The sequence below is a fragment of the Sylvia atricapilla genome, chromosome 2 (assembly GCF_009819655.1).
Source record: "Sylvia atricapilla isolate bSylAtr1 chromosome 2, bSylAtr1.pri, whole genome shotgun sequence".
Lineage (NCBI taxonomy): Eukaryota > Metazoa > Chordata > Aves > Passeriformes > Sylviidae > Sylvia > Sylvia atricapilla.
This window is the reverse complement of record NC_089141.1, coordinates 19,247,325-19,266,691: the sequence shown is the minus strand read 5'-3', so window position 1 is coordinate 19,266,691 and position 19,367 is coordinate 19,247,325. Positions and strand designations below refer to the sequence as shown.

General features: G+C 43.6%; 1 protein-coding gene across 1 annotated transcript; it reads left to right on the top strand.

Moving 5' to 3' along the window:
- Positions 1-11,124: 11,124 nt before the first annotated feature.
- Positions 11,125-18,024, top strand: TMEM45A (transmembrane protein 45A). The gene is made up of 5 exons (XM_066340914.1): positions 11,125-11,448; positions 13,356-13,568; positions 14,034-14,218; positions 16,310-16,455; positions 17,708-18,024. Exons 1-5 carry the CDS (start codon positions 11,259-11,261, stop codon positions 17,799-17,801), a joined length of 828 nt encoding a protein of 275 aa, XP_066197011.1. The 5' UTR covers positions 11,125-11,258; the 3' UTR covers positions 17,802-18,024.
- Positions 18,025-19,367: the final 1,343 nt, after the last annotated feature.

Genomic DNA, 19,367 nt, shown 5'->3' with positions numbered 1-19,367 from the left:
TTCTAAGACAATTTGTGTAGCATCTGTAATGCCAGTGGTTTTGGAACAAGACCTTGCTGGGTCTGCTCCCTCTGTTAATTGTGTTGTTGGAGGAACAACAGGAACTGAAGCTGCTGCTGCTGTTGTAGCCTTGTATCATGGAGGGCTTATCAGTTTCTGCTAATGTATTAGCACGAGTTGATTCCAATTTAATGAATGTGAGGTGATCCTGCAGAATGGAACTATACTTCAAGCATTTTGTCTTTTCTAGCTGGGCAAGGCCAGCCAGCCATTTCTCCCAGCTTGCATCAATGTTACAGACTGCCTTGCCAGCACTCCCATTTATTCATTAGCATTTCTCTTTTTGCTTTTGATCCACGCAGTTTTCTGCTGTTGATAGTGTGCTTCCCCCAAGCTATAGTTGGTAGAGCCAGTGCATTTGGCTCCCCTTGGAGAAGCAATATTATCAGGCAGCCTGAGATTGACAGACAAGACTGTAGAGAAAACTTCAAGGTACAAAGACAGGTTCGCGAAGGCAAAGCTCTAGGTGCAAACCACACATGCTCTGTAGCACAGCTTTGTGGAAATTACTGATAAGAAAATTTTTATATATTTTTTTTCTTAGCACAGCGGAATGCTTGTAAACCCCAAGCACTCATGTAATTGGTTATTATCTTCAAATCCACAAGATTTAAAAACCTGCAGAAGTCCCTTCCAACACTAACCTTTCTGTGGTTTCATGATTTTGTGATTCTGTGATAAAAGGAATTGACTTCAAAAGAAAAGTGACTGCATATATAAATTTCACTAGCCAGAACAACTTGGGTTAAAATAGGGAAGCACTAGGAGATCCAGCTAAGCCCTGCTCTGGGTAGACTGGAAAGGGGAGATGGTCTCAGATGTTAGTGAAGAGCTCCCACTCCCCAGCAGTGAGATGTCACTGCATGTCCCTCCTTATGCCCTCTGTCTGGCAGCACTCTGCCCCACCCAGTTAAAAACTGTCAGGCTGGGAGGAGCACCTCAGCTGGAAGGCAGCAGTCTACTGTTACCCATTTCCTATTTCATATGAATTTCATATCCTCAGATATGAAATTTCATATCCTCAGATGAGCAGCTGCTCGGACCTCAAGAGCCAATGGTAAGATTATTATGTAGTACTTGTTGTCCCTGGATAACCCCTGGAGATAGCCTGCTCTTCTATGGGAGCATAAACAGTCAGCAGATGCACAGAGAACAGGGAAACAGCCAGAAAACTAAGGGTCATGAGAGATGACAAACACATTGAGGAGCACTCAGAGGGCTGATAAGTATCTGGGAAGGAAGAGCCTCTGACAGATGCAAGGCACTGAAGAAGAAAAGAGTGGTACATGTTGTGGGCCCAAACTCATCACTGTGTGGGAGGCTGTGTCCTAGAATCCCTCCTTTCTAGGGCCAGCAGATAGATTTCTGGTCATTACCTCTGGGATTTTTTGTTTTCATCCCTGTCTTCTAGGCTTGAAGATTCTCTCAAGGCCTGGATTATTCTCCTACAGACTTTGAAGATGTGTGTTTATGACTTTTTTTTTTATTTTCCTGAAAATTTTTATCTCCCACATCCATAAGCCAAAAATACCAAGGCTGTCCTGACACTTTCCTGTCACTTTTTAGCATTTCAAATAGTCTCATGTCCCACTTTCATTATACACACAGTACTTAGCTCTAATCTAATTCTAAAGCGGCTACAGGTGCCAGCTGAGTAGATCCTAAACGGCAGAGCAGTGATCTCATCTGGAAACATGGAGCTGTAATCACTGAAATGCTTTCAGTCATGACATGAAATCCGGACTGCATTTAGTGAACATTTGGAGCCGACAGTTTTTCATATCAGCCTGGCTGTCTGTGGTGTTTACAGCATAATGGCTGCAGGACAAAAAGGCTTGTCTTGGGAATAGATTTTTAGCTGCAAGTAGGAAACTTTGGATTTGGATGCATTTCAGTTTTGCTGATTTCCATTTTTTTTGCTGGTTTCCATTTTTCACAAAAGCTATATGATGACAGTTTGTGCACTGATTAGAAAATGTCTACAATTGTTATTTCCTCCTCTTATCTGGGTGCATCATTCTCTCCAATATCACAATTCATTCCTGCAGCTGCTATGGATAAATAAACATTTCCCATCAAATATTATAAACTCCACATCATTGTTTTCTAATCTAGCATATAGAAAAAAAAGTTGGTGATGTTTAATCTTTGGTCTTAACCTTTGTTGTCATATGGTTGTTTAGCAGAAATGGAAGCATTGTAGCAGACTGAGTTTTTTGCTTTATAAATTGTGGCATTTCTGGAAAAGAAATCCACATTTCTGGTCAACAGTCCTCTGTAGCATCTCCCAGGGCTTCACAACCACAGGAAATTGCAGGGCATACTGCTGTGGCAGGAGAATGTGCAGGAAAGGGAAGCTACCTGCTGCAGGGCGGGGTCTGGCTCAAGCTACTGCTCACATCCCTGTCCCATGTAGGTTGTGCTGCCCAAGTCCCTGTCTGTCCTTTAAAGGCAAAGGGGATAGAGGAGAAACTCACCTAGTTCTTCCAGAAACAACTGAGAAGCCTTCTTAGTAACCACGTGGTAGTAGGTCTTTTCCATAGCACTTCCAAATCTTGCTTTAGACTCCACAAAAGTGGAGATGAGAAATCAAACTGGTAAATGTTACAAAACATCTCTCCCCAAAACATTGGAGGATGTTTAAATCAACCACCTGAATCTATTTCTTGCCTGCCTTTCATGCCTCTGATGGTGTGAGATAATTTTCAGGCTAAAAAGGCAGCTCTTAATAGCCACAAAAATGCACCTTTTTTTGAGTGCTCACTTGGAAACCTCCTTTTTCAGTGGAATCCCATGTTCCCTTCTGACCCCAAGGAGCAAGATGCAACCTTAACAGAGGGATGAACAAGCCAGGTACACAGAGCATTATGGCTACATGAGGAATTTGCTGGCAACTGTGGAACAGCCTGTATTGGTTTGGCAAAGTGGGGATGTAAAACACTTCTGCAATACCATGCAGCTTTCTAATTGCTGGAAAAACCTTAATCATGCAGTGCATTCTGTGGTTATTCCAAGAAAAACTATGCTTGGAATTCTCACATTAAAAAAAAGCATCTCACATTGATAGGTAGCTGTAAATTATTCTTTTCTTTATTCCAATCAGATGCAGAAATGTTGGCTGGTACTTAAAATTTATAAACTATCTCAACAATTGAGTTTATTGCCATAACTATGCCTAATTACCTTTTTCCCCGCTTCCCCTGAGGACACAGGCCCCTGAGGAGGGGTGCCAGCATGGGGGTCCTGGGTGAGTCTGACTGAGGCAGTTGAAGCCCGTGGCTGTCCTGGAACCCTGACAGCAGCCTCCTGTCCTGGTGTGTGCTACACTCTCCTGTGAGCAGGGTTTCAAGGGGTACTTTGTGTGAAAAGCCCGGATCAGGGCTGGAACGTGTGCTTTGTCCTGTTCCTAGGCATGCTCCTTGGAGCAACCTGCTGGTTGGCAGAGGGGGACCTTCTCTCATCTTGACTCCAAAATTTGCTTTTCTAGAGCTCAGAATTTACTGTTGCCCTGGCTGCTGTGGCTCCATGACTGCATGCTGGGGGTGGTGAAAGGGTCCTGAGTGGTGAGACTTCAGGGTTTCACCAGGAGACATGAGGAGTAAGTGATCCTGCAGGAATCCTGGGGGTGCACACAGCAGGTAGCAGTGGCAATTCGATCTTCAAAGGGCAAGGATGTGCCGCAAAGCCATCCCTGTCATCCGTGTGGAGGACTGCAGCTGGGTGAAGGAACTGATCTGCCCAGAGCACCTCCCAATTACACCTCACCTGTCAGACAGAGCACCACCTCTGACATTGAAAAGAAAAGAAGGGCAGTTGTGGTGGGTGACTCCCTCCTGTATGTAGATGAGACCCATCCCACAGGGAGCTCTGCTGCTCCCTGGGGCCCAGGTATGGGATATCACTGAGAGACTCCCTGGGCTCATTCAGCCCCATGATTATTGCCCACTGCTGGTACTGCAGGCTGGCAGTGATGAGATTGAAAAGAGGAATGTCAGGGCAATTAAAAGGGATTTCAGGGCACAGGCCAAGTGGTTGATGAGGCAGGAGCACAGGTGATGTTCTGTTCAGTCCCTTTGGTGCCAGGGACAAATGGTGAAGAGAACAGGAGGACCCACATTATCAACAAGTGGCTCAAGGGCTGGTGCCATGGGCAAAATTTTGGGTTCCTTGATCATGGGGCAACTTTTATGGCACCTGGCCTGCTGGAACCTGATGGGTTCCATCTCTCTGTTAAGGGCAGAAGGATTTTATCTCATGAGCTGGGCAGAACTCATTGAGAGGGCTTTAAAGCCTTTTTGAAGCGGAAAGGGGATGCAGCGGGGCTATCCAGAAACAAGCCCAAGGGTGGTAAGCCTGCGTCAGGGGTGGAATCAGTATCCCAGCTGAAGTGCATGTATACCAATACAAGTAGCATGGGTAACAAACAGGAAGAGCTGGAGGTCACAGTGCAGCAGCAAAGCTGTGATGTAGCCACCATCATGGAAACGTGGTGGGATGACTCACACAGCCAGAGCAATGCATTCGATGGCTACAAGCTCTTCAGAAGAGACAGGAGAGGGAGAAGAGGTGGAAGAGTGGCCCTTTATATTAGGGAGTCTTTTGATGCCATGGGTATTCAAACTAATAACAAAGAAGTTGAATGCCTATGTATACTAAGAATTCGGAGGAAGGCCAACAAGGCTGACATCCTCCGGGAGTCTGTTATAGAACATCCAACCAGGAAGAAGAGGTGGACAACTTATTCTACCAGCAGCTGGAGGATGTTTCAGGATCACCAGTCCTTGTTCTTTTGTAGGTGACTTTAGCCTACCAGACATTTGATGAGAGCTTAATACAGCAGAGAAGAGGCAGCCCAGGAAGTTCTTAGAGAGTGTGGAGGACAACATCTGGCATAGCTGGTGAGCAAGCTCACCAGGGGAGTGGCTATGTTAGATCTGTTGTTTGCAAACAGAGATGGGCTGGTGGGAGAAGTGGTGGTTGGAGGCTGCTTGGGGCACAGTGATCATGAAATTATAGACTTCTTGATATTTGGTAAAATCAGCAGGAACACCAATAAGACTCTTACGTTGGATTTCCAGAGGGCTGACTTCAGCCTATTTAGGAGACATTCAGAGAGTTCCTTGGGAAGCAGCCCTTAAAAACAAAGCGGTCCAGGAAAGGTGGGCATGCTTCAAAACAGAGATTTTAAGGGCACAGGAACAGATTGTCCCTCTCTGGCGAAAGACAAGTTGACGAGGCAAACATCCAGCCTGGATGGGCAAGGAGCTTTTGAAGGAACTTAGAAATAAAAAGAGGATGTATCATCTTTGGAAGGAGGGTCAGGTCCCTCAGGAAGTATTTAAGGGAGTTGCTGGGGCATGTAGGAAAAAGATTAGGGAGACCAAGGCTCAGCTCAAACTTAATTTGGCAACTTTTGTAAAGGTTAAAAAAAAATGTTTCTACAAATATATTAATGGTAAAAGGAAAGGTAAGACCAACCTTTGTTCTCTACTGGACATGGGAGGGAACTTAGGAACTGCAGATGAGGAAAAGGCAGAGGTGCTTAATGCCTTCTTTGCCTCAGTCATTAGTGGGAAGATGACTTGCCTTCAGGACAGCTGTCCTGGGCTGGTAGATGATATCAGGGAGCAGAATGGTCCCCCTCTAGCCAGGAGGAGGCAGTCAGAGAACTGCTGAGGTGCTTGGATGTTTATAAATCTGTGGGCCCAGATGGGATCCATGCCAGGGTGATGAGGGAGCTGGCAGATGAGCTTGCAAAGCCACTCTCCATAGTTTACAATTAATCCTGGCTCACTGGTGAGATTCCAGATGACTGGAAGCTGGCCAGTGTGACACCCATCCACAAAAAGGGCCAGAAGGAGAACACAAGAAACTCCAGGTCTGTTATCCTGACCTCAGTGCCCAGCAAAATTATGGAACAGATCATCCTGAGTGTCATCACAGAGCACCTCCAGGATGGCCAGGGCCTCAGGCCCAGCCAGCACGGGTTTAGAAGAGGTAGGTCATGTTTGACCAACCTGATCTCCTTTTATGTCCAGGTGACCCACCTGGTGGGTGCAGGAAGGGCTGTGGATGTTGTCTGTTTGGACTTCAGCAAGGCCTTTGACACTGTCTCCCACAGCACACTCCTGGAAAAGCTGGGAGCCCATGGCTTGGACAGGAGCACTCTTGGCTGGGCTAGGAACTGGCTGGATGGCCGGGCCCAGAGAGTGGTGGTGAACAGTGCTGCATCCAGCTGGGGACAGTCACCAGTGGTGTCCCTCAGGGGTCTGTGCTGGGACCAGTCCTGTTCAATATTTTCATTGATGACATGGATGAGGGAGGGTATTGAGTAAATTATATTATTTTCTTTAGTGAATTTGCAGGTGACACTAAGCCGGGAGCATGTGTCAATCTGCTGGAAGGTAGAAGGACTCTGCAGAGAGACTTGAAGCAGCTGGATGGATGGGCTGAGTCCAACAAGATGAAGTTTAATCAGTCCAAGTGCAGAGCCCTGCACTTTGGCCACAATAACCCCCCTGCAGCGTTATAGGCTGGGGATGGTGTGGCTGGACAGTGCCCAGGAGGAAAGGGACTGGGAGCACTGGTGACAGCAGCTGAACATGAGCCAGCAGTGTGCCCTGGTGGCCAGGAAGGCCACAGGCATCCTGGCCTGGGTCAGGAATGGTGTGGCCAGCAGGAGCAGGGAGGTCATTCTTCCCCTGTACTGGGCACTGGTGAGGCCACACCTCGAGTGCTGTGTCCAGCTCTGGCCCCTCAGTTCAGGGAGGATGTTGAGATGCTTGAGGACATCCAGAGGAGGCACCGAGCCTGGTGAGGGGCTTGGAACACAAACCCTGTGAGGAACGACTGAGGGAGCTAGGGTTGTTTGGCCTGGAGAAAAGGAGACTCAGAGGTGACCTTATCACTCTCTACAACTCCCTGAAGGTGGCTGTAGCCGAGTGGGGTTGGTCTCTTTCTCCAGGCAGCAGCTGACAGAATGAGAGGACACGATCTTAAGCAGCACCAAGGGAAATATAGGTTGAATATTAGGGAAAAATTTTTACAGAAGGAGTGATAAAGTATTGGAATTGTCTGCCTGGGGAGGTGGTGGAGTCACCACCTCTGCCGGTGTTTAAAAAGAGATTGGATGTGGCACTTGGTGCCATAGTTTAGTTGAGGTGTTAGGGCATGGGTTGGACTCAATGATCTTGAAGGTCTCTTCCAACCCAGTGATTCTGTGATGCCAGTGGTCTGTGTGCCTTTTGTATGCTTTAGAACTACTGGCTGTGCCTGGCAGGGTTAGGAGAAGGATTTGGACAACTGAAGTTGTGAAACAGTTCACCAGCTAAAGGAATGTGTGTGCAGCTGGTGAGACTTGGTGGCTTTGGAGCCAGTCCTCATGGCCCCTGTCTGTGGGGCAACTCTGCTTACAACTCTGGCAGACCATAGAATCACAGAACTGTTTAGATAGGAAAAGACCTCTCAGATTATTGAGTCCAGTTTTTAACACAGCACTGTCAATCCTCCACTGAACAATGTCCCAGGAGTCACATCTCCATATCTTTTAAATACCTCCAAGAATGACGATCCCACTACTTCCCTGGGCAGTGGCTTGACAATTCTTCCAGAGAAGAAATTTCTCCTGATACCCAGTGTAAGATGATGGACTCTAGGGAGGGCTGTGGGCAGCAAGGAATGTTTGCTGCTGAGAATGTAGCTGTGGCTCTGCCAACACCCTTGGCCCTGAAATCACTGAGGGTAAAAAAGATGGTCTTGGATTTGTATGTTCTGCAACATCACTCCAAATCTGCAGATATCGACTGATAAGGCTCTCTAAAAATAAGCCCTCAAATTTATCAAGTATTGTCATAACTTGCTGATGCCATCTTTATCCAATAAATAGCATCTGCTCTACCAAAACTGTCTGGCTCTCAAGCTGGCAGGAGATGTTTTGTCCCAGGCTGCACAGAGGGATGCCAAAGTGCCACATAGAAAGGTAGCAGCCTGACTTATTGTTCTCTCCTTTCAACTCCCATTACACACCTGCTTTCCACCTCCCAGATCTATCTCCTGACCCCACTGTGACTTTCCTACTGAGGAGTCTCTGCTTAGTCTCACCATGTTCTCAGTTTCATAGTAAGCCCCCAAATTGTGAAATATCCCTCAGTTTATTTGCAGTCAAAACGTCTCAGTCGCATCAAAACTGTGGCTGTTGGCAAGTGACTTCTAGACTCACCAAAAGGAACTCTCAGGCCTGAAAAGAGAAAACTCATGAATTAGAAAGTTTACTCAGTTTAAGACAAGTTCTGTCACAATATTTTCAAGTTTACTTGAAATGTTGAAGGGTAAGTTGTGTAGCTCCTTTCTGAAACCAACTGTGTTGAGATGCAGCATTCCAAAAGTCTGTCACAACAGCTGGCCAGCAAAATGGATGTGTGTCTTTCTAGAGAAATCCCACAAATAATCCTCAACATCTTTGGATGAACTCAATCTGAAGTTTACATTCTCTAAAGCTAATAATACGTGATCGTATTTCCTTAAGCAAAAAATTAATTTTTCTACTTTGGTTTTTTCATTAAGGTTCTATTTTGTTTATATTGGATGTGGAACATCAGCTGCTGTATCAGTCTTTTCTTCTTTTTGCTTGTTTTGCAAGGCAAAATATAGTTTAAAATTAAGTTTCTTGTTGTCTTGCCCAGATTTAGTGCAGAAAAAATCCTCAAGTGTTTAAAGATCTAGGTAACCCAGGTGTGAATTTACAGGTTAAGAATTACTTTTGAAGTTTTGTATACCGTGCACTACAAATCATGTCAACATGATTCTTCATTTCACTCCTACTGCAGCTGTACTCTCCTAAGGGAAGGTTATTCAGAGGTTTCATTTACCTTTCTAATCCATTGTTTTGCTTTGATGTGCAGTACAGGGTAAATTGTTCCTTTTGAACAGCTTTGTACCTGTGGTGAATAATAATGGATAATGAATAAAGTCTTTCCAATGAACAGTGTTCAGTGAGATCAGACATGGTGAGGAAAAGCCACTCCCCTCTCCTCCCCTCTTCCTTTCGCTCAAAGAAGGGAAAATACCAAAGTATCTGAAAAGACAGGAATGCCTTCCAGGCCAGCATGTTTAAAAAAACTCAGAAATTAAGGTTTGAAAAGCAAAAGAAGTATTCTTCTAAATGTTAAAACAAAGTTTGGATGACTGTCTGAAGCTGTTAGTACTGCCCTTTATTGAGGCAGATGGTGCAGTGAGTACTGGCAGGGATGTACAGGCAGGTCAGACTCTTTGAACTAAAGGTGTCCCAAAATGAAGAAAGAACCTCTTGGTTGTGATAGCAGGGCCTGGGTCTCACCAATGGGGCTGAGCTCCCCAGACCTCACCAGTGAAGTGTGCTATGGGCTGCTGCAGAGTGAGCAGTGCTTTTCCCACCTGCAAATAAAACACACAAGCATCAAACCAGTGGTTCAGTAAAGGGTGATAGGGGAAGCAGAGGAGTCAGAGAAAGGCTCTCCCAGCCCTTGGACCCTCAGCTGCAGAAGGCCTTCCCCACTCAGCAGAAATCCCAAGTGGGAGTTCTTTATGTTTTGTTCATAAACATGTCCCTCATGCCCCCTTTGGCTGCCCCATGACTGGCCCTATTTCCTGGGCCCAATGCACCCATCTCCACCCTCTCTCCTTCCCAGCTTCCACATGCAGACACTAGACCCTGTGACACCTGCAGGGACACATCCAGAAATGGGCTTGCTTGGGCAACCAGCATCACATTTCTCTGCTCTTCTACTCTTGTACTTCCCCAGTGCTTCCCTAGAGATTAGGTAAGCAGAGTATTATCCAGGGAAAACTTTTGAAGCTCATCTCTCCCACTCAGTAGCTCTTACAGTGGGAGAGCTCAGCTCTGGAAGAGGAAAGGACAGCAAAGGCTGCAGGACCCTCTTCAGCATCCTGTTTAAATCAGGCCAGACTCATGTTATGCATGAACTTTTGTTCAGTCATGTTTTCTTTTCTTCTCCTTTGTGTCTATAGTGGTCACCTCTCCTCATGCAGATGGTATAGCCTTAGGAGAACTCCAGGACCTGTGCATGTGGGAAAGTTCCTCTTCTTAAAAAAATATTTAAAAAATAGTGCTTTCAGTGGAGTTGAGCCTCCAGAAATAGGAGAGGGTTCACACTACATGACTAGACAGCCTTACATGAACCAGCTGCAAGTACCCCATAGCCCAGATGCCACATTTTAAAGCTTCTTAGCAGAGCTGACCATAGGAAATACTCATGAAAAAGAAAGATATACTGGAGCTTCCATGTTCCATTCATGGCCAGATGCTCCAGTGCAGTTACAACTTTTAAGTAAGCAACAATAAGTATGGAAAGTACAGACTGCCAATCCTTTTAAAGTGGTTTTTCTTGATTTCTGCCTGTGCAGAGACTCAGTATGCATTTGAGGCACATATGAGGCACAACAACTCAGTTTATAGTATCTTAAAGCAAAATTGCAGTTTAATGTGAGAACTGTCATTTTAATGGAGAAGCTGCTGGCTCGATGGCAACTATCTTAAATGCTGGAATGATAACCAAAATTACTAGGATTATGAATGGCACTTTTTAAGTGACTATATAATCCTGACCAACTAATTGTCACACAATGCACTTGATATTCTTGATAACATATATCTAGTTGTGGGTGCATAATTCACCCATCAAAAAATGAGAATTACTTGATGTTTGTAAATCATAACAAGATATCTGGATTGAAATAAAAAAGAAAATTTACTAGTGAATATTTACCTTTTTGATGGGTATGCAATTAGTTTTTCCTTCAGTCAGGTATTGCCTTGGCTTCCTTTCATGAAGGAAAAAAGTATAAAACCCTCTCTAAAGGTGAAAGCACCAAACAGTGAGTATTCATGTTCTCTCTTTTGCCAGCTCAACTTCTACAGCATGACACAGTGTGCTAGGGCTTTCCTTCTCTTACCCTGCTGACTGCCAGCTCTGCATTTCAGGTCAGCTGCTCTGCAGCTGGGTCTCTGCTTCTGCAAAGCTATGCAACTGGGGAGACTGGCTGGGAAGATAGGTACCCAAATTTACTTTAAAATTAACTGTGAGTACTCAATTCAGTGATCTATTCAAGACATGTTAAAATTATAACCCACAGAATTCTCCCACTCTTCCCATTATCGGTCTCTGTTTGTTTCTCCTTCAGGTATTGCCTAGCAGAAAACCATGGGCGATTTCAAAGGGCATGCCCTCCCTGGAAGCTTTTTCCTTCTTTTTGGCTTATGGTGGTCTGTGAAGTATCCACTGAAGTATGCCTGTCGGAAAAACAAGAATGCTTGCTACCTTGGTTCCAGGGCAGGATTCCAGCGCCTGGAGTTTGTTGAGGGCATCATCAAAGCTGTCTTTGCCCTCATTGGTAAGTGAGGTGGACCTAAGGGCAGGCTGTACCTTCTGACACTTTTTGCTTTAAATTTTGTTCTCCGATAAAATGGATTTCCTTGTGTCCCACTCTTTTTGCCCTACTGCTGTTAATTACACAGTTGTGGCCACAGTATGGTTTCCATCCATAGCACTCTTCTGGAGCTTCTGTGACATCTCCTGACCACTCTTGAGCACCTGACCACTCCTGATCACATCTCAGTGCTCAGGTACTGTTCACTGTTCAGGCAGAGTGATAAGATATTTAGACAAGGGCCTCCAATGTGCACTCTGGGAGCACCAGACTGGGAAGGTGTTACTTTTCTATTTGAATTCAACCATCTCAGATGTCAGAAGCCTCCACTGATTTTTTGATAAAATCTGTAAATGTGCAGATGATTTTTTGATTAACCTTAGTCAAAAGTGAAAATATTCACGCAAAAAGATTGAACTCCCGATCTTATTGCTGCAGGACTGTTGTGATGGGGTGTGGGGAAGCTGTTTGTCCTTCTGTTGTGTCCAGGCCTGGGTACAAACCCACTGGGATGGTTTTGAGAGCTGTGTAGCTGACTGGAAGTGTTTAGTTCTTCTTTACATCCTGGCAGGCTGTATGGTAGTGATTTAGTTTTAGAGGGTAAGTAAACCAAACAACAGGGGATCTGAGGAGCTCAGCACTTGCGGCTCAAGTTGAAAAATATCTGAATTTTAACCATTTTTACACATCTAGGTTCTATTTGTCTGTTCTTTAGATGCTCAGATTTGCCTCATTTCTTATCAAGGTGCAGGCTATGACAAAGTCTTGTTCTTGCTTTTTCTTCCTCTCTGTTAAGATGCATCAGCACTGAAGGGATGTTCAGTGTCTACATTTTTATCATTAAAAATGATAAAAATCTAAATAATAGCATGCATTTTGAGGCATGACTGTGGACATCTTTCCTACAAATCTCCCAGTCTGTGTCTAGAGGTAGCTTCACAGATAAAACATTAATCTATTGCTTTTATTTTCAACTTGAAACCACAAGCTATTGTTTTAACATATGGAAATTCCGATTCCAATCAAAAGTATGGAAAAACCACCTGACTAAAACAGACAGTAAAGGCATTAGGAGTAAAACCTGCTGTTTTCATGTTAGGGAAACTGAAAATAAAGGTGGAACAGCACTGCGTTTGTTCCACAGCATATGTACTTATGCAGCAGGATGCTGGCCTATGCTTTATAAACAATAAAATCAGCTTTACTGTTTTAAAAGCAGAACAACTTATAAACCCTCCCCAAACTTCATTGATCATATAAAGCATTTAAAAGCAGTTTTCCCTTGCTGGAGTACCTCAGATAGTCAGCAAGACACTGAGGGGCCAAGGTAAGGGAGAGAGTGGAACCGAGATTCAAATACTGACTCTGTGTACATTCCCATGGCACTTTTAATAATACTGCACAGTAGAGGGGTATCCTTTTATGGCTTTAGAGGAAAAAACCCCTTTGAATTATGAGTCTGAACTCTGTCATCCTGCATGTGGCAGGGCACTGAAATGGTAAACCTTTCTTTTGGAGAGTTAAGTGTGTGTTATGCTCTTGTTTGAACCGTTGGAAAAGGCAGCTGAAAATTTTTGTTGGAGTACTACTACAATAGCAATTGTTTAAAAGAAGAAAAATCAGAACAGAATAGCTGTTTTCATTTTCACTGCTGGAAACTGCAAGATGCTAATAGTTCCACCAGGAGTCAAGCTGAAGCCTGATTTCCTCTGGCTCTCCACTCTCAGATTACTTGATACTAAAACCTCAAACTTACTGGCATTATGCTTCAAGGAGATGTATTGCTGCCTCTACTGTTTGTGTAAAGACTTGTCATCAGTTTACACCTCAAGTACCAGAACAAATGGTTTTTCTCCTTGTTTCATGCACAGGGATGGTGGCTGAGCAGTTTGTTCCTGATGGGCCTCATCTGAAGCTGTACAACTACGAGAAGAAGCACTGGGATCACTTAATGAACTGGCAGCATGCCACCATGTACCTCTTCTATGGCATTTCAGGGCTTGTGGACATCGTGGCACACGGGACCAACGCACTGCCAGCGGCCATGGACAGGATGATGCTTTCCTTGGCAGTCTTTATTGAAGGTCAGTTTTCCTCTCCCTGCAGGGATGTGCATGAATCCCATGGATGTTGATAATTGGTCTGGGAATCTCAGACCAGCCTTACAGAATGATCCTCTGGGAGCTGGGTGTTCCACTCCCTGAAACACTTCAAAGACATCACAGAAAATCAGTCTTGGCCCTCCTTACACTGCCAGGTCATGAGCCTGCATCATAGAGGTGTATCTTAGTTTTCTTACTTGGCTCAGACAGCAACCGAAATGTTACAAAAATAGCAGCAAAAACCTGTTTTGGCTTTTGCGCTCAGTAGCTCAGGCATGTGTTTCATGTAGGTACTGACATGGCACACAACTAGTTGGCTAAAGCCAGTGTGAGTGAAGGTGAGGCTGGCATAAAGAGAAATACTAGAAATGTTTCAGTTTTCTAAAAGCACATGCAGGGAAAGTACAAGGGAAGAAATGATCTTAAACTGATCACAATTTATTCCAGGTTTTCTCTTCTGCTACCACCTTCATGGGAGGGCCATGCTGGATGTTCACGTTCATCAGTTACTGCTATTTGCTATCTTTGGAGCTGCTGCCTGCTTATTTTTGGAAGTTTTCTTCCGTGGCAGTATTGTGCTAGAGATGCTCCGTACAAGCCTCTGCATATTACAAGGCAGCTGGTTCTGGCAGGTAGGTCACTTTTCTGCCTTTGTGATTTTTTCCTAATCAAAATGAGTCATTTAACCCCTTGCAGTTGTTTCACAGGTTATATATATGCCTTTTAAACACAGACCTCAAAAGAAAAAATGTTCCTTTAAAGAGATACAGAAAAAATATTCCTTTTAAGACATAAAAGTATTTCTCATGTCCATTTTACAGAAGAAACAGCAGCTGTTTTACTTCAAGTGCCTTTTATTTGAATCAATAAAGAAGCTGAAGTGCCTGTAACATCATGTTCCAAATTTGCCAGCAAAATGGCAGTGATTTTGAGCATGGAATTATATGTTCTTTACAAAGGGAGTCTCCACTGTCAGCTGCTGGAGCAGTGAGTAGATGGCCAGTGTAGCACTGGACAGGTGAGGCAAATTGACACTGCCGGCTTCAAAAGGTACTTAAGTTACAGATTCTCATTTGGAGACTGGGTGATGTAAAGCCTCCTGCTTTTCTAGTGCTCTGGGAGCTGAGCAGAAAAAAGAACAGCCGAAACATTGGTATTTCAGGGATGTGGCTCCTGAAAGGACTCCTGAAAATGTAGCTTCCATGCCCTCACTCACTTGTGAGTCTATCCAATAATAGGTATTTGACAGTGACTCTTTCTCGGCTGACAGAACAAGAGAGAGATTTAAGGAGTTGCTGGGAGTTTGTAACAGAAATAGGAGCACCAGTGCTGATGTGTGTTTCATCTTATAGTGGAGAATTGAGGTCACTCCAAAGATTTTTCTTTCCGGCATGTCTAGACTGGCTTCCCTTTTTTCTATGCTGGCCAGACACAATGAATAAAAATGCTTGCTGTTTCTTAGGAGAACTGGACACTCAGCACCAAATCAAATATTTAAATGCTTGCTTTGGCATGAAGACAGACCTCAGAACTGGCTTTATTTTTCTATAAGTGAACTCAAGAATGTGGTGCTGCAGCACTTGCTGTTTTATTTTCTTGTTTGTAAACTTTCAGCTGGTGATTTAAGAAGCTTTACATAGGAAGAATAGATGCAACCATTTATTCATTGTTTTCTGCCTAGTCTAATTTTAGAACAGAATATTAGAATTTAGAACAGACAATGTGGGTTTTGTTTCAAAGTAAAAATTGAAGTACTAAAAATAGAAGAAATTTAAGTGTGGCTTTTTTCACACCCACATCAGACTTCAACCATCTGCATGACTGAAAACCACATACTGACTGCAGCACAGGAAATTTGTAAAAGGTAAAGGGACTTTCTTTCTGGATCATCAACACCCTCATTCATTGAATTCTCTGCATCGAAATGCAAAATGCACTCCCCTCTTCCTTCCTCGCCTCCTCCCAGTTTCTAAATTCTCAGCTAAACCACTGAGTGATGACTTTGCAGAGTATTGAGCAGTACAGAGGGTTGGTGTTGTCATGCAAACCCTGCATAGCCACAGGATTGACCATTCTCCCATTTTATGCACAAATATGAATTGGATCTCTCCCACTCTGAATAAACAAGTCAGCTATGTATTTTACATGAACTTACAGTCTTGCAGGAGGAAGCTCAATTTTTATGCCATTTCTAACCTTTCCCTTGGATGGCCCAGAAGAAATAGACTTGTGGCTCCCCTTTATTTGTTCATTGATTATTCATCTTCCCTGCTGTGTAATGCATTCCCAGACACTGCTGGGAAGAGAGGCAGTGCAAAGGGCCAGTCAGGTTTTCTGATCCATGAGGCGATTTCAGTTCAGAGCACACAGGGCAGAGTACCAGTCCCCCTCCTTACAGTGCATAATGGTGATTGTTGCAGGGCTGGGCTGCTGGGCAGGCTCCTTGATTTTCTGGGCAAGAGCAGCGAATCTCTGGGACATTTATCTTCAAATAGATAAGATAAATGAAGACATTTATCTTCAAATACATTTCTGCACAGAGCTGTTTAAAGTAATCCATCTCACCTGAGATTGACTACAAAATTGATTTTAATAATACACACAGAAATAAGAAACACCATATGAAAATTAAATGTCTGCCTTGTGATGGGTAGCATAAAACATGATATGGCATAGAATGCTCATCAAATGATATGTACTAAATCTCTTTTATTTTACTACAGATTGGCTTTGTGCTTTATCCTCCAAATGGGAGCCCGGAGTGGAATCAGATGGATCACACTAACATGATGTTCCTGACCATGTGCTATTGCTGGCATTACGCCTTTGCTTTTCTTATACTTGCAGTGAATTACACAATTGTCAGCTGGTAAGTTGCTTGAAATACTAAAATTTTGGTGACTTCTCTATATAGTGTAGTAGGAGCTTTATTTTAGAAAAGTTTCACTGACAAATGAAAATGTTTCTATGAAGTAATTAATTGTCTTGCAAGGTAAAATAAAAATAGTTATTAGTAATCAATGAAACTCACATGACATTGCTTCAGTAGAGAGGGGAAAAAACACATCCATAAATACAGCTCTGATAGCATAATACTTTTCACATAAGATGAACTCAAATAGTCTTCCACATATGTAAGCACGTATAAAGTCAGAAGTAGGAGATTCATTTTCCCTGCAGAATCTTGTCTCCTGCTGCTCATCTCTGCTGATTTTAAGTGGTTTGGTGAGCAGGCTTCATGACTTTGAAGATTATTACACAGAATTCCTTCCTAGAAATTCCCTGTGATCAAACCTGATTTCTTTTTCACTAATCATTTTCACCCACTAATGTCTAAAGTTAGCCTTTTTCCTCACTGCCCAGTGCTAATTCTGACACAATTCCAACTGCAGTGTTAATTTGGCTGTAAAAATGCCTCTGCCATGAGATCACAGTGTGATCACCTTCTGTCCACAGGACCTTACTAAGCCTTTTCCTGCAGTGTCCTGAACATGCTTCTCACCCCTTGCTCTATCCCTACCATACTAATAGCCCTATTTAATCATGTTAAATACATAGTTCTTCCAGGTTTGATTTGCACTGAGGTGCTAACTCTTTTTGTATCTCAGTCTGAAAGGCACCAGCACTCAAGGCTGGGTAACTGGTTTGCTGTATAAAGAAAGGCAACTCTTGAGGAAGTGGCAGCAATCTCATGTCCCTTCCTATGCTGGGACCAGTGGCTGCTGCAGCGTCAGACGAGGCCTCAGGGGAGGCTGATCATGGCATGGTGATCATTGCATGCTGGCAGTGTTCCCCTCTGAGAGTAGTTTGGCCAGACTCTCTCACAGCTTGCCGTCCCAAGGAAAAACACAGCGCCTGCACAAGGCTGAACCTTCTGGAGGGTTCACTGAGGTTTGTTTGAAGTGTTCTGTGATATGTCCATAGGAACAAGAGCTCACAAGCTGTACAGTCAGGATGTATCGATAAAGGCAGGACTTCCTAACCACAGAATCACAGAATGAGTCATCCTAACTCGCTGATGAGACACAGAAGAGATAAAACAGGATTTGATTTTATCATGTAAAAAATGGTCAGATGAGACTTTGAATTATTATTGGCAACTTTTTTGTTGTTGCTTCCAGGGCAGTCGTTTCGAAGGTTAAGCAGTCCCAATCCATGGAAATGGGTTTACTGAAGACATCTGAAAGAGATCATGAGTCAGAAGAAGAAATTTAGCATGAGTATGGCTTGACAAGTTTGCCCACTCCAACCATTAGGCTAATTGATACCTCATTTCTACATTTTTTGCCATCCTATTCATTCTTTACTACAACTTGTTTTGCAAATATCAATCCTCTATGATGTCTACATCTACACAGTTTTTTGTTTGCTTGTTTGTCTAGGGGTTTCTTTCGGTTTTGTTTGTTTGTTTGTTTGGGGTGGGGTTTTTTGGGTTTTGTGAAGGGTAAGTTTGATATTGATTCATGGTGGTTGCTTATCTCATGCTTTAGAGAAAATCAGACTAATATTAGACAGACTTGGCGTGGATGAGGTGTCACAGTGAAGTCTGCATGTTTGCCTTATTAAAAGCTAAGCAAAATGTTTTTCAGCCACTGCTGGACATAAAGTTTCCATAATTAGGGTGTCTGAATATGTGTATTGGTTGCCCTGCAAGTACCTGTGGATAAATAACTGTTCAGACTTGGGAAACAGCAGAACAAGATAAAGAAACCACAGTCTCGCAGCTGTCTTGTGTAACAACTTTGTGTCTCTGCTTGTGGCTTTATGTTAAACAGAAAGAACTCACTGTGAACCTGCTGAGTGGTTCACTGAAGAGTGTGCAGTGGTTCAACCCCACCAGAGACAGCACCAAGCCTGGCAGGAAGACCAAAGATGTGTATGGTGATCAAAACCCAGTGCAGTTGCTCATGCCTGTGCCTAGACAGCCCTGTCTGGTTGCTATCCTTTGACTTTGCAAGGCAGTGGAAGTGACTCTGCCTTCCCTTGGTGCCTGGAACAATTTCTTTTCCAGAAAGGCTGAGGGGTGCCCAGTCAGGCAGCACCTAACTGCAAAACCAGGTTTTTTTCCCAAAGCTATTTCCTTTTCTTTGGTGGAATCTCGTGGTTTCCTGCAGGATTCAGAGCAGACATGTGACCCACGACCTGAATCAGGAGTGGGTAATTCTGCTCTGTGGGTGGGATAAGATGGTTTTGCATCCCTTTCCCTGTATCTGCCCTTCAGTCACCAGGCAGTCTGCACAATGCTGCACAGTGAGCTGTGGGAGGGCAGATGTTGCCTCCTTCATATCCAACTACCAACACCAGTGAGGGAATTAAAAAAAATAACACCACTTTTAATTGCATTTATTTTCTCCATGCAAACTGATCTAGTGAAAAGCACAGTATTCATGGCCAATAGCAGCAAACTGCTTAAAAAAGCTAGCTGATAAAATAGTTTGTACCTCAAAGGGACTCCAATACACAAAAAATCCTTATAGGCTTTTTCTAAAGCTACTTTACCTTCAATGCAACGTAAATATTTACTTCACTTTTAAGATCTATCTTTTATCTCCCCTTTTTCAAGGAGCACCTTTCTTCAGCTGCACATGCTGTTAATGCTGTATCTTAGTCTGTCAGTTTTGTCAGTGCCTTTCTAGAATCCCTGATGGTGTTTATTCTGAAGGAGATTGTCAGAAACTACTTTGTTTCTCACAGACAGGAATAATGCAAGTTTCTTCACCGCTTTTCTTGATAAATACATTTAATACCGTGCAAATATTAAGGTGCTGTATCTCTAAACTG

Coding starts and splice junctions, on each gene's coding strand:
- TMEM45A (XM_066340914.1), top strand. CDS start 11,259: ATGGGCGATTTCAAAGGGCATGCCCTCCCTGGAAGCTTTTTCCTTCTT. Junction 11,449..13,355: donor AGCTGTCTTTGCCCTCATTG/GTAAGTGAGGTG, acceptor TTTCATGCACAG/GGATGGTGGCTGAGCAGTTT. Junction 16,456..17,707: donor AATTACACAATTGTCAGCTG/GTAAGTTGCTTG, acceptor TGTTGCTTCCAG/GGCAGTCGTTTCGAAGGTTA.